This window comes from Urocitellus parryii, chromosome 3 (assembly GCF_045843805.1).
Source record: "Urocitellus parryii isolate mUroPar1 chromosome 3, mUroPar1.hap1, whole genome shotgun sequence".
NCBI lineage: Eukaryota > Metazoa > Chordata > Mammalia > Rodentia > Sciuridae > Urocitellus > Urocitellus parryii.
The window spans coordinates 117,278,314-117,293,112 of record NC_135533.1 but is presented as its reverse complement, the minus strand read 5'-3'; the positions used below and the strand labels follow the sequence as shown (position 1 = coordinate 117,293,112).

General features: G+C 38.7%; 2 protein-coding genes across 2 annotated transcripts in view; one reads left to right on the top strand and one right to left on the bottom strand.

Annotated features, from left to right (window-relative positions):
• Sfi1 (SFI1 centrin binding protein) overlaps positions 1-14,799 on the bottom strand; it is an 81,592-nt gene that overhangs the window by 31,181 nt on the left and 35,612 nt on the right. The window contains exons 8-12 of the mRNA XM_026408899.2: positions 13,940-14,057; positions 11,253-11,355; positions 3,968-4,124; positions 2,409-2,570; positions 352-422 (exon numbers count right to left, since the gene is read on the bottom strand). Of these exons, the coding sequence (XP_026264684.2) occupies positions 352-422; positions 2,409-2,570; positions 3,968-4,124; positions 11,253-11,355; positions 13,940-14,057 (611 nt within the window). The remainder of the gene's footprint in view (positions 1-351; positions 423-2,408; positions 2,571-3,967; positions 4,125-11,252; positions 11,356-13,939; positions 14,058-14,799) is intronic.
• The window catches only part of Pisd (phosphatidylserine decarboxylase), a 114,911-nt gene that overhangs the window by 89,831 nt on the left and 10,281 nt on the right, over positions 1-14,799 (top strand). The gene's annotated exons all lie outside the window — the stretch shown is intronic.

Here is a 14,799-nt window from a genome sequence, read left to right as displayed (position 1 = left end):
AAGACCACTTCATGTGGTAAGGGTGGGAGAGAGGAACTGGGTACCACAGAAACTCACTACCCAGATCTTGCTTCAAGCTCAGCATTGCATCTGTTACAGGTTAGTCTTCTGCCACTAAAGAAGGATCAGATCATATAAAAACCCCCAGGACTAGACCACTGAATCCCTCTGACCCTATACCATTACCTTCTTGATCCAAAATGCAAACAGGGATACCCACAATGAAAAAAAATGGTTTCATGACTAAAGCTAAGCTAGTGGGAAACTGGTTGCACTCGGTAAGCCAAAGTTAGTTAGGGTCCCTGGGTGGAGACTTCAGAGCAGAACCATACCAGGCTGCTTTGCTCTTACCAGCAGGCTGCGCCGGTGGTACCCTTCTGCTGCTTCACACTGAGCAGCTTCTTCTGCACACAGCAGCACGTCTGCCAAGAAGTTAAGGCCTCTAGTCTCAACAAGGCTCATACCCTACACATCCACCTAAAAGGTCATGACTGCAGGGGTAATAAGCCTACCAGGTGGGATAATATCCACCTCTGTCTTCTAATGACCCAAGAAAACAGTAGAAAAGGGGAATCATATGAGTTCTTTATCAAACAGCTGGCCTTGCTACCTTCCCCCTTGGATGCCCACTTGATAAGAGGCAAAATGTACCAGAGATAAATTACCACTGATTTTGGTAAACATTTCAAAATCACCACAGCAGAAGCAGAACCTGCTCCTTCTCTGATTTTTTTTTTTTTTTTTTTTTTTTTTTTTAGATTTAGGTGGACAGAATCTCCTTATTTTATTTTTATGTGTTGCTGAGGATCAAATCCAGTGCCCAATGCATGCTAGGCGAGCACTCTATCACTGAGCCACAACCCCAGTCCCCTCCTTCTCTGTATTCTGTTTTGGTGTAAAGATCCAGTTAGATGTTTGAGCTAAAAACCTTGGAGCTATTTTCAAAGCTTTTCTCCTCCCACTCCCCCAATCTACTCAGCTGCCGCACCCATCTGCTCTCCTCCTAGGTCTCTCCTCTCCATTCCCTGCCATTCTGCCCCAGCAGTTCATGTGACTTGTCCCTCATATAACTGGTTAAATGTGACTCTTCACAACACTGATTTCCTTGGGCTAGCTAGCATTTCTCCTCCAATCCAGAACTGTCCTTCCTAAAGCCCAATCTAACTATCACTTGTCTTCATGAAAACCTTCATAGGCTACCCATGGCCATTGGAAAAAACACAATTTCCTGGGCACTGCACACTAGAGGTCTACAGCCTGGTTCCTCAGCACTGTCCCGCTCACAACTCACTACAGATTCTTGAATGCTCTTCCTCACCTGTAAGCCATATAAATGCCATTTCCTTCCACCTGAAATGCCCTTTTCTCAACTATTCTACTAGAAGACCAAGAACTGATACAAATCTTTGACAGCACTTATCTTACCATATTGTCCAGACCCATTTTCATGTCTATTTTCCCTAATAAACAATGAACTACTGTAAGTCTTAGAGTTTTCCCATATCCAAGCACTTATGCACAAGTTTAAAACAAAGCTAGACTTTGATGAACAAACAAATGTGTGGATGAACATCCAAAGTATTGAAAATTCTCATATTGGGCACACACTATGGTGGGAATAGTGATTAAGAACATGTGCACAGGAGTAAAAATCTAGGTTCTGCCAAAGACTTACCATACTATGAAAATCACTTAGCTTCCCTGAATATGTTTCCTAACCTATAAATGGAGATGGTGATACCTACACCATAGGATTGCTAAAAGGATTGAGAAGATAATGCATAATGCTCCACAAAGCAAAAGCTAAATACATGGAAACTATGCTCATAAAAATGGTGTCATCAAGAAATACACAGCTATGGCTACTTCTACCATCTAATGGCTAGAAAAAAGCAATGAGCAAGGTGTGATGGCACATACTTGTAATCCCAGCAACTCAGGAGGCTGAGGCAGGAAGATGGCAAGCTCAAAGCCAACCTCAGCAACTTACCAAGTCCCTAAGCAACTTAGTGGGACTCCATTTCAAAATAAGAAATAAAAAGGTTAAATAGTTGGGAACGTAGCTCAGTGGTTAAGTGCCTGTGGGTTCAATTCCCAGCAACCACCATCATCATCAACTAAAGAAAAAAAGCAGTGAAATGATAACAGAAAAAAATAATAGGACAATAGGATTACCTGGGCTGGGGGGGGGTGGCTATAAAAAGGGAAGCAAACAGGATTGGTAACAATGTTCTATTTGTTTGTATGTATAGTCCCAGTTTTAAAAGTTTTTAAAAGGTCAACAGAGATAAAACTGGCTTAAATTGTTTGGTAGATACTTTCGCCTTACATGTATACACATGGTGCTGAGCTCAGGCTGGTCTGGCTGAGGTGGCAGGCAGGCAGGCCTGAGTGGCTGAAAAGGATACAGTGTTTCCAGTGTGTGAAGGCCCTTCTCAGGGCCATCCTCTTGGCCAGTTCCTCCACCAGGGCCTGGTGGGCATACAAATTCTGCCTCTGCTCCCAGGCCCACTGCCAGTCACAGAAGTATATCTGGAGCACAGTGACATGGTAGAATTGCTCTGCCATTTCTGCAACAGAGAAATAACATAGGTGCTGCTCTTCCCAGATGTGATATGAGCTGAAAGTATCTGTAAGATGAACTGAAACCTGCTACTAGCAGAAAGCAAGGATTTAAGGCTGCTCCTATAAAGAATCCTTTAAGTTTTTTTAGGCTGGAGGTATAGTTCAGTGGTTCAGCACCAAAAATAAAAAAGCTCGTTAAACACTAGGAATCTCTGAACTATCTCTGCTCTCTCCAAGGAAAGAAAAAGGTCTCTGATTTTAGGGAAGAAGAATCAATAAAATCTACTCAAGCACTGAGGCTTCTCATTAGCTACTGATGTATAGGAATGATGCTTTTAAAGAGGACTTTGTTTTACTTTTGCCACTACACAGATTCCTCCAGGATAGAAATCAGGGACCTAGTCAATGACACATAACTTTGGTCACCACGTTGGGAAAAGTTTTCAGCCAGGCTGATCCTAGTCAAACTCCTTTTACACTAATCACGCAATGGCCTAATAAGCTGAAGCCCAGGAACTGGAAAGCAGTCTGTCCCGATATTCAAGTGTCATAGTTGGAAGCAGAAAGATGGCAAGTTCAAAGCTAACCTCAGCAACTTAGCATTAGTCTGTAGCTCATCATGCTAAACACACTCCACCTTCCAGCACTAACTATTCCAGTGCTCATCTATCATTATTTTCAAATGACATGGTAAAACCTTCCCAGAGACAGGGCTGGCAGCCTACATTTTTGCAGGGAGGCTTGGGTGAAAGCAGGAGAGCCTAACCCAGTGTCCAGCACAGTGCTTGACTTACTTCTATGTAAACTCCATGAATAAGTACAAAAAGTGTACTAGTGATCACATTTCGATATGTTATTTCTTCTAAAATTAATTGGTGAAATAAACCATAAAAATAGTATCCAAAAAACTCAACATCATAACTCACACACATTTGTACAACTGAGAACATACAAAAATAATCCAAGAATCTATCAACAGAATGAATGACTAAGCAAATTAAGGTAAGTTATTCTATAATTAAAAAAAATAACATTCATGATGAATAAAGACATGGAACCATGTCAAAAAAAAGCACAATACAAAATTGTAGGTACATCATATTAATCCCAATATTAATAACACTATTTGAAATAAAATACATGTATTAATCACAATAATTAAAACCACATATGAATAAAGTATATGCACAGAAGGTCAAAAGGAAATAAATGTGAATTGAGAATGATGTATTTTTGTCCTTGATCTTCTTTCACCAAAATTTGTAGAACATAGTTATATTTCTTTTTCGTAAAGAATCAATGGCAGCAGGAAGTAGAGTGATCACATTTCGATGTATTATTACTTCTAAAACTAATTGGTGACCAGACTCTCTATTTTGAGAGCCTGGGGCTCCCTACTTACTGTTCTGCTGTCTCTTCACTCTGCGCATAAGTAGGTATTCAATCCAGGCCTTCAGTGATGTCCGTTTTTGCCAGCACTGATGGTGTCGCACTGCAGAGACCATCTTCTGACTCTCCCTCTGGCAATGAAGAAGCTGTTTCCGCCACCTTGACCAAGTCTGAAAACCAGACAAAAGAAAACAATCAAAGGAGAGACTGACCTGGGCAAGGTGATGCATGCCTATAACCTCAACAAGCTGTAGGCAGAAGAATCTCAAGTTCCAGGCCAGCTTGTGCAACTTAGCAAAATCCTGTCTCAATAAAAAAATTAAAATGGCTGGAGATACAGCTTAGTGGTAGAACACTTGCCTAGCAAGTGCAATGCCCTGAGTTCAATCCCCAGTACTGAAAGAGAGAGGGTGTTGGGGACAGTGGGGAAGTACAGATGATTTGGGGTGGGGGACACAACACAAAATAGAAACACATTGGAAAGGCTAAAATTAGAAACAAGGAAGTGACAATCCCTTAGCAGGATCATAAGTTATGGTAATTTGGGGTGAAAGGTCTTTATTTACTTATTTTTATTATTTATTTTTTTTTGGTACCAGGTGTGCTTAACAACTGAGCCACATCCCTAGCCCTTTTTTGGGGGGTGGGAGTGGGGAGAGTGTCTCACTAAGCTGCTTAGGGCCTTGCTAAGTTGCTGAGGCTAGTAAAACTTGTGATCCTCCTATCTCAGCCCCATGTATCACTAGCATTAAATGCATGAACCACCATGTCTGGCTGAAAGTGTTTAGGGGACAGACAGATGACAATGGTGGAAACACAAAGTTAAGAGAATAATTTATAAAAATGAGCCCACTGTGCTGACCCCCATATGCTTTCTTTGCCAAAAAGCAATTCACCTGCAGCCCTGCCTAGCCTAAGTGGACAGGATAAGTCAAATTCCTCAGCAAACTGAGGCAGGTACAAAGGTCAGGCAGTCAGTATAGGTAATGAAAGATGGGGGTCAAGAGAGTGACAACTAGTTATCAAACAGAAAACAGTGGGTTGTTAATGGTCAACCTTCGAGATCTTGGCACTCTGAGTTGCTAACAATTAACCTCCATGCTGCTGCTCCCAGTCACGTATACAGGGAAGAAAGAGAAGACAACAACTAAAGAGGGGGATTCTGGGGTCTATAAGAAGCAAGTCGCACCCCCTCCCACAGACACCCAGCTCTGGGGACCTTCTCTTCAGAGATATCTGTCTCTATCCCTCCCATTTCTTTTCTTCTTTTTTTTTTTTAGAGAATTTTTAATATTTATTTTTTAGTTTTTGGCGGACATAACATCTTTGTTTGTATGTGGTGCTGAGGATCGAACCCGGGCCGCACATATGCCAGGCGAGCGCGCTACTGCTTGAGCCATATCCCCAGCCCCCTCCCATTTCTTAAATAAAACTTGCTCTCTATGCTTGCTTCAGTGTCTCTCGGGTGTTGAGACAACACTGGGGTCCAAGAACCGGTTCCCAGTCTATACTGGACCAGTATCAAAAGGATCTTTCAGAAATGCATTCTGGCTGCACATGGTGGCATATACCTGTAATCCCAGTGACTCAGGAGGCTGAGGAATACTGCAAGTTTGAGGCCAACCTCAGCAACTCAGGGAGACCCTCAGTAACTTAGTATTCAGTGGTAAAAGCAATAATTTAATAAATTATTCTCTTGATCCTCAGCCACTCCCCCACCAAACATTGTTTCCAGAAAGTTACTATTTGTGAATTTAAAAAAAAAAAAAAAGTCAGGCATGGTGGCATGTATACAAAGATTGCTTGAGCCCAGGAGCTTAGACCAGCCTAGACAACATAACAAGACCCCATCTCAACACACAAAAACACCAAAAAAACAAACGAAACAGAATAATAAAAATCAACAAGCAGACAAGCAGCAGGTATAATCCAAGGGGTGATAAAATTAACTAACTTTATCTTCCCTGGTGTATTCCTCTATATGAACATAACAGCCAGCATGTTTCTGTTGTTTTTTTGCTCTGGTTATCACATCACTTAAATCTCCTATAACAATGAACTTTTTCTCTTTTATGCCACTTATCTATTAGAGAAACCAATTCATTTATCCTATAAAATGTCCCATATATTGAATTTGAATTACTCTCTCCTTAAATATCTTTTAACTTGTTCTTCTGACCCCTAGATTTCCTACAAAGTGTTAGGTTTGTGTTGGGCTTGTTTGGAGTCATGTTCAATTCTGGCACAAAAACACTTCATGAATGTGGATGGGTATTCCCAATTACACTGTATCATAAGGCACATGTTTCTAGCTGTCACCTTGTAGCAATGCTGAGGTTCTTCAGGCTTCAGAAGGTCTGAGGTCTCCATTATGTTTCCCAACATCCTTTCACCTGCAACCTAGATCTGCATCCCCATGAGGAGTGGCAAAACAGGAGTTTTCTATTTCTAATATGCCTGCTACATTTATTAAATGGAATTTTATAAAGAAGTTGTCTAACTAACCATTTAGTTTCTTGGTTAATATAGATTGTACAAGAAAGGTGGGATATATGCTTAAATCCCATGTTTTCAATATTTCAATTCAAATAGTATTTCAAAGTTGCCATAGTGGTATATTTGTTGCTCAATTTTACCTTTTGGGGGGCTGGAGGGGACCAGTGATTGAACTCAGGGGTGCTTAACCACTGAGCCACATTTCCAGCCCCCTTTTTAATATTACTTTTTTTTAGTTGCAGATGGACACAATACCTTTATTTTTATGTGGTGCTAAGGCTAAAACCCAGTGCCTCATACGTGCTAAGCAAGCACCCTACCACTGAGCAACAACCCCAGCCCCCAGCCCTTTTTTAGTTTATTTATTTATTTTTATGTGGTGCTGAGGATCAAACCTGGCGCCTCGCACGTGCTAGGTGAGTGCTCTATCACTGAGCCACAACCCCAGCCCCATTTTTTTTAAGAGAGAGAGAAAGAGAATTTTTTTTAATATTTATTTTTTAGTTTTTTGGTGGACACAACATCTTTATTTTATTTTTATGTGGTGCTGAGGATCCAACCCAGCGCCCCTTGCATGTCAGGTGAGCGCATCACCACTTGAGCCACATCCTCAGTCCCCATTTTTATTATTTTATTTAGAGACAGGGTTTCACTGAGTTGCTTAGGACCTTGCTAAGTTGCTGAGGCTGGCTTTGAACTTGTGATCTTCCTGCCTTAGCCTCCCAAGCTGCTGTGATTATAGGCATGGGCCACCACATCAATTTCACTTTTTCATAGCTGTTCCACATCTGGGATGATGGGACACAATGGGTTAATTTTGTTGCCTTCATTAACTTTCAAAGAGTTGAGTTAATGCCCTAATGACTCAAAATAACGATGAATTTTTTTAAAAAATCATTTTGAATGCATGAATTTTAGGATATATTTCTCAATCCATTGCAGGCATTTTTTTTTTTTTAATGTCCCAATTTTTCTTAAACTCATGGGCTTCAAATTGGCTCTCATTGGCTCCTGAATCCTTCCAACACAACCTTACTTAAGCTTTTGTTAATTTCCTCTTTTTTTTTTTTTTGTACCAGGGATTAACTCAAGGGCACTCAACCACTGAGCCACATCCCCAGCCCTATTTTGTATTTTATTTAGAGACAGGGTCTCACTGAGTTGCTTAGCACCTCACTTTTGCTGAGGCTGGCTTTGAACTCGCAATCTTCCTGCCTTAGCCTCTGGAGTTGCTATATTATAGGCGTGAGCCACCACGCCTAGCTGATAACATACTATATCCAAGCTTTATTTTTTCTATTTCCTGCCTGAGACTTAGAATCATCTATTTCTCAAATAGCCCTTGTGCCTTTTAGCAGGAAATAGAGGCCACAACTTGGGCACTGAAGATACTAAATGCTACACTCTTGCCACTGTTTCTAAGTCTTTTCAGTAAAAACATTTACAAATACTTTTTAAAGATAAAATAAAACCATGGGGGGGCTGGGGTTGTGGCTCCAAGGAAGAGTGCTTGTCTAGCATATATGAGGACGCACTGGGTTTGATTCTCAACACTACATATAAATAAATGAATAAAATAAAGGTCCATCAACATCTTAAAAAAATTTTAAAAAATGAAACCATGGGTCCAAACTGATATTTGTATTTCCCAATTACAGATTATAGGGCTCTTTATTTAATTTATTTTATCCCTGTATCTTTTCTTTTGCACTAAAAATTCTGAGTCCTAATGACAGTGTCATAGTTATTTGCTTCATCTCCTGATGTGGCTATAATAGTTTCAACATAACAATTCCAAGCCTGCTAATAACAATAAGAACACTGAATACATTTTCAGATTGCTTAGCAGTCTTTTTTGCTTCCTCAGAATCCATTCTAATAGGAATGAACAGGCAAACTATGTACCATGATTATTTTCTGCCACAAACTCCATGTTTGCTTTATTTTTGCTTTTCAATTATGTAAAATGTTTAAATGTTAAAACTACGTAACAAAGTTAATTCAGGAGGTACTCTTCCTTCTCCTATATGTAACTTTTTTTTTTTTTTTTTTTTTTTTTTTTTGGTACTGGGATTGAAGCCAGGGGTGCATTAACACTAAGTACTCAGCCCTTTTTAAATTTTATTTTGAGACAGTGTTTCAATAAATTGCTCAGGGCCTTGCTAAATTGCTGAGGCTGGCTTTGAACTTGCAATCTTCTGCCTTATCCTCCCAGGTCACTGGGATTACAGGAAAGTACCACCATGCCCAAGTTCTAAGTAACCATGATGACTGTCCTAGCCTAGTTTATAGAGATGTTGTTAAGGATTAAGAAAAATGATTTAAGGGTAAGTGCTTGGTAAAAACCATGTAATATTTATAGACACAAGGCAGTATTACATATAATCCACACAATGAAGTCCACTCTTAGAGACTCACCCAGTTTTTTAGTCTATGTCAACAAAGTTCCTTGATTACTCACATTTTTCACTTGCTGACTCAAAATGAGTTTTTCCCTCCAGTACTATGAACCAAACACTGGGGCACTTTACCACAAAGCTATACCCCCAGATCTTTATATATACATATGTGAGGATGTGTATAAATATATATATATATATATATATATATACATATATATATACATAATATATATATACATAATATATGTATACACATATATGTATAGTTTTTTCAAAAAATTTTTGGGTAGATGGACACAATATCTTTATTTATTTTTCTGTGGCACTCAGGGTCAAACCCAGTGCCTCATACATGTAAGGTAAGCAGTCAACCACTGGGCTACAAGCCCAGCCCATATATATTTTTTTTTCTTTTTTAATTTTGAGGCAGGGTCTTGCCAAGTTGCCCAAGCTTCCCTTGAACTTGGTATCCTCCTGCCTATGTCTCCTTAGTCATTGGGATTACAGGCACAAATCACCATGAATGACCTCAGAATGACTTTTGACAGTTTATATAAAGTTAAATTCAACCTCAAACCCAATCTTAACATCTTATCACTAAAAATATTCAATCAATTCTGTAATTGCAAACTTTGAAGACTACTGCAAATGTTCTGAACAAAGTAGGATGAGCAGACTGAGTTTATGGCCTCTCAAAGTGGGTATCTGAAAGGAACACTCAATACAGTTGCCCATCAATGACAGAAAATCAGTCTCATTATGCTCCTTTGTTTACAACAATGTTCCATTTGTCAGTTCCATCTCCCTCCTGAGATTATAGCATGATGGTTCAGAGAATGGCTTGCAATTTAATTTGGGTTAAATCCTGGTTAATTTAATTTGGGTTAAATCCTTTGTTATGTATATGACACTGATTCAAGTTATTTAATCTGCTTAGTTTTTTCAGTAATAACACAGGGTTTAAGGAAAAAGAATTTTGAAAATCAACTGAGATAATGATGTAAAGCACTCAATCCAGGGCCTTGCTCAAATAAGATCACAACAAAAGTTATTGTGGATTAGGGTTTAGATCAGTGGTAGAGTACTTGTGCATATGTGAGGACTTAGGTTCAATCCCTGGCACTCCAGGAATAAAATAAAAATAAAAAGTTATTGTTGCTGCGGCTACTATAATTATTACTGGCAAGAGCTGTATCTCTTTATTCCTTGCAATTGTCTTGAAAGATATTAGGAGGGCTGGGGTTGTGGCTCATCGGTAGAGCGCTCGCCTCGAAAGTGCGAGACTCTGGGTTCGATCCTCAGCACCACATAAAAATAAATAAGTGAAAAAAGGTATTTTGTCCAACTACAACTAAAAAATAAATATTAAAAAAAAAGATATTAGGAATTCATGGGTCAGCAAGCTTTTCCTTAAAAGGTCTTTGTAAGGTACATGGTTTCTGCTGCAATTACTCAAGTCTTGTCTGTTCTTGTAGCCTCAAAGTATACACATGATACATGAAATAATGGGTGTAGTGGCATTCCAATAAATCTTTATTTACAAAATCAGAAAGCAGGCCAAATTTGGCTTATCTAGATGACTGTATATACTACCTCCTCCCCCCCATATGCTGGGGATTGAACCAACAGCCCCCACATGCTAAGTATGTGCTCTGCCACTTAACTACACACACAGTCTTGTATATGCTATTCGGCGCGTCATCTGTATATACTTGTACAGACTATGCAATATGTTGTCAGATTAAAAAGATACTGCTCCTACATTTAGTAACAGATATATTTTTTCCCACTTCCTGTTCTATTTTCTATAACTGACTTGGCAACCTTAAAAAATACCCAGCAGATATAAAAAAGTGATAAATTCAGAGACACCAAATGTAATAAAAAGTTTTACCACACCATAGTTTAGGTACAATTCTTAGTCCTTTATAATTGACCAAAACCTAGTGACTGCCCAAAAAGAAACCCCTGAGACAAACAAAAATGAAAAGGAACATGAATTTCTTTTTGGCTTAATTTCTTTTCTGCCTGCATTACTTTCCAATTAGCTGTAGAAAAACTGTAATGAGGAAATAAGTGTACACTGCTGTTTCTTTAAATAGTTTGTAACTAATTCATAAACCCCCTTCAGTTCCATATTTACCAGAAACTCTCAAAAAAAATGGGCATCACACCTGGGACAAGCCTCTGTGTGTTTCTAAGAGCAGTACTTTTCTGTTGAAAAGCTCAGCCTTCCATACTACTTCTGCTACCCACCCTCTCCTCAGCCCCCGGAGCTGACCTCCCAGCAACGGGCGACAGCAGAATGGCTTCCTATTGGAAGTCTTACCCTGCCCTTTCTGTGTATGAGGCTTAACAACACAGAAAGAGGACACCAAAACCCAAGTTTGCTGAACTCACCTGTAGCTGGAGGCACAAGGCCCTGTGCTTTATAGCTGTGGCATGAAGAACCTGGCTCATGTAGGCCTGTCCTAGGTGCCATCTCCACTTGCTCCACCACACCCTGGAAGAGCAAATTGAAGACAGAAGTGAGAAAAAAAAAACACCCAGAAAAGAGAAAGGCCATTATAGACTAGGCCACTCACTCTCAGCTCAAGTACCTTCCCTTCGTAGTGCCATCTCTAAACTAATGCCTGCTAGATCCACTACCAAAACAAAACAAAACAAAAAAACCCACAATAACAATAATTAAGAAACATTCTAGAGTTGCCCATGTGGAAACTGATGATACCTAAAATCATATCCAACTTTAGGCACTACAGACTTCCTCTGGCCTACACAGTTTATTTTCTAAAACCTTGAATTATTGCCAACATTTTTAAAATGAGGATCCAGGTACAGTGGCACATGGCTGAAACCCCAGTGACTCAGGAGGCAGAGGAGGCAGGAGGATGGCAGTTTGAGGACAGCCTCGGCAACTTAGAGAGAACCTGATTTAAAATTAAAAAAAAGCTGGACGTGGTGGAGCACACCTAAAATCCCAGAGATTTGGGAGGCAGAGGTAGAAGGATTATAAGTATGAGGCCCACCTCAGCAACTCAGTGAGGCTATAAGCAACTTAACAAGACCCCGTCTCAAAATAAAAAGCAAAACAGGGTAGGGATGTGGATCAGTGCTTAAGCACCCCTGGGTTCAATCCCTAGCATGCATGCATGAATTAATTAATGAGCTGAGGTGTGTGGCTCAGTGGTAGAATACCCCTGGATTTAATCTATAGTACTGCAACAAATAAATGAATAAAACAAAAATTGAAAAAAATTCAGAAGATTTTACTGAATAAGTTGCACAAAAAAAATGGCGTTTAGATTTCTAGTCTTCCTGGATCCCATCCCTTCCTACTGCTCGCCAGGTTTTCATTTCAGGATTGGGTTTTTTCCTACCTTTTTTTGGTGGTCCTAGGGATTGAACACAGGGCCTCATGCATGCTAGGCCAGCACTCTACCAATTGAACACATTGCCAGCCCCTCCTTATTTTCTAATTTGCAGAAGGAAAACAGTCTTTGAGAAATTGAGAGTTTGCAACCTCTGCTTTACAGAAACAAATTGCTGGCCTGATCACTCTACCCACAAAGACCTCTCCTTTCTCCTAAACAAGATCATGCTAATGAATATTTATGACAAAATCGCTAGCTAATTCATTTTTAGGAATTTAAAAAATTATAAGGGTATGGAGAAGCAGGGAGGCATGAACCAAAATTGATTTCCATGCATGTATAAGTTTGTCTGGATGAATCAAAATACTATGCAAAGCCATAAAGCTCTAATTAAAAAAAAAATCTGGGCTGGAGCTGGCTCATCCCTTCTTTTTATCTACCTTATTCTACTTCATAATTATTACTTCAAACAGCAAGTTTTGTAGCATGATTTTTTCCTTCTGTATACATACAAATACATATTTATACATATTCCTTCTTAACTACATATAAATAAATAAAATAAAGGTCTATCAAACTATATATATAGTTATAGTTGATAGATAAATATATATATAGTTATAGTTATAGTTGATAAATAAATAAAATAAAGGTCTATCAACTATAACTGTATATATTTAAGTTATGTCAAAAAAAAAAACTTTAAGGAATTACAAGTTCCCTGAACATAGCCCCAGCACCAGTATAGTCCCAGAACATTTTAAGCCCTCAATAAATATACATTAAGTAAATAAATTGATTGTATAAAATATATTCTCCATAGATTCAAGTAGAACTGCATACTATTTCAAAATACTGAATAAATTTAAAATAAATTATGATATTATTATGTTATTTCTATTTAAATAATTTTTTTATGTCCACTGCTAACTACTTTAAAAATATTACTTTATTTATTCTCAATGGCAACCTTGAAAGACACTCAATGCCAAGTAGGCCTATTTCACAGGCAAGGAATCAGAGACTTGGAGAAGTGAAGTGACCCAATAATATATGCTGGAACAGGGTTACAAATCCAAGTCAGAGTAGTTGCAAAGCTATCCATGCTATATTTAGTGCCCAGTTTTTCTGGGCAGATGCTGAGCTTTTAGTATACTGCCATTCAGGACCCAAAGAACCATCAGAGACAATATATAGGGGAATTAGTCTCAAGATAAAGTAGCTCATTGGTACACATATCACAACTACTTCATGTTCTTCCAGTGTGTCCAAAATGCTGATGTGATGCAATGAAGAGCAGTAGTTAAAGCAAGGGTGGGTGAGCCCTAGTTTTACCAATTACAACTTATATGAGTTCGGACAAGTTACTCAACCTTCCTGAGTCTTATAGTTTATGATGAGAATTAAATGAGATACTTTACCTTAAAAAATTAACATACATACTAACTTAACACAGGGTTTCTTTAAATTATTTTTTAAGGTCATCATTAAACAACATCTGTTGAACATAGGGTTTATAACAGAGTAATATACTCAATAAGTATTTATTGTGATTATAAGGAATCATGTGATTAATCTTTATAGTTGAACAAGTTATCAATACATATTTATTAGGCATAAGCTGTATTCAAAACATTTTTTAAGGCGGGTTAAAGAAGCATGTTGAGGTAAATATAATGGCTGTTAATCTGTAGGGTAATTGAGAATACTTACCGTAAAATACTCTGCTGCCTAAACTCCAGAGCAGTGGTCTGCATCTGCAATTTGGTCCTACGAACAACCACATAGATCAACCAGGACTTCCAGGCTTGTCGCATCTTTTGCTTTGCATCTAGACACAGAGATGTTTTTTATGTTTTATTTTATTTTTGGTGCTGAGGATTGAACCCAGAGGCACTTAACCAGGGGTGAGCCATATCTTTACTCCCTTTTTTTTGAGACAGGGCCTTGCAAAATTGCTTAGGACCTCACTAAATTGCTGAGGCTGGTCTAGAACATGCAAACCTCTTGTCTCAGCCTTCCGAGTGACTGGGATTACAGGTGTGCATCACCACACTCAGCGAGAGATAGATGTTTTTTAAAGGGCTGACAGAAGATGCATTACTCTGGGTTACAATGAAAGCTCAAAGGTGCTCTGTACTCATCCAGTCTTTGAATAGTTAAATCCCTACAGCCTTCAGGTGCCCCCTGCTGGAAATGTTGTGAAGTGGTACAAAATTAAAAGGACTCGAAACAAAAACAAAGATGGCAAGTACAAAGCATTTACAGGAAAACCAACATACTGAACTGTTCAGAAATCCTTCACTCTAAAATTTCTTATTTTAAATAAATATATTTTCTATAGTATTTATAGATGTAATGATGTGAATAAACAGGCAGCAAAAAAAGGGAGCGCCACAGGGATGTGAAAAGATGGGTAGGAGTTATAATTGTTTAAGTTGGGTAATGGATACATGAAAGTTTATTATTTAAATCTTTCCTTAATATAAAGAAGGAAAAAAAATCATGCTACAAAACTTGCTATTTGAAGTAGAATAAGCTAGACAAAAAGAAGGGATGGGCCAGAGATACTA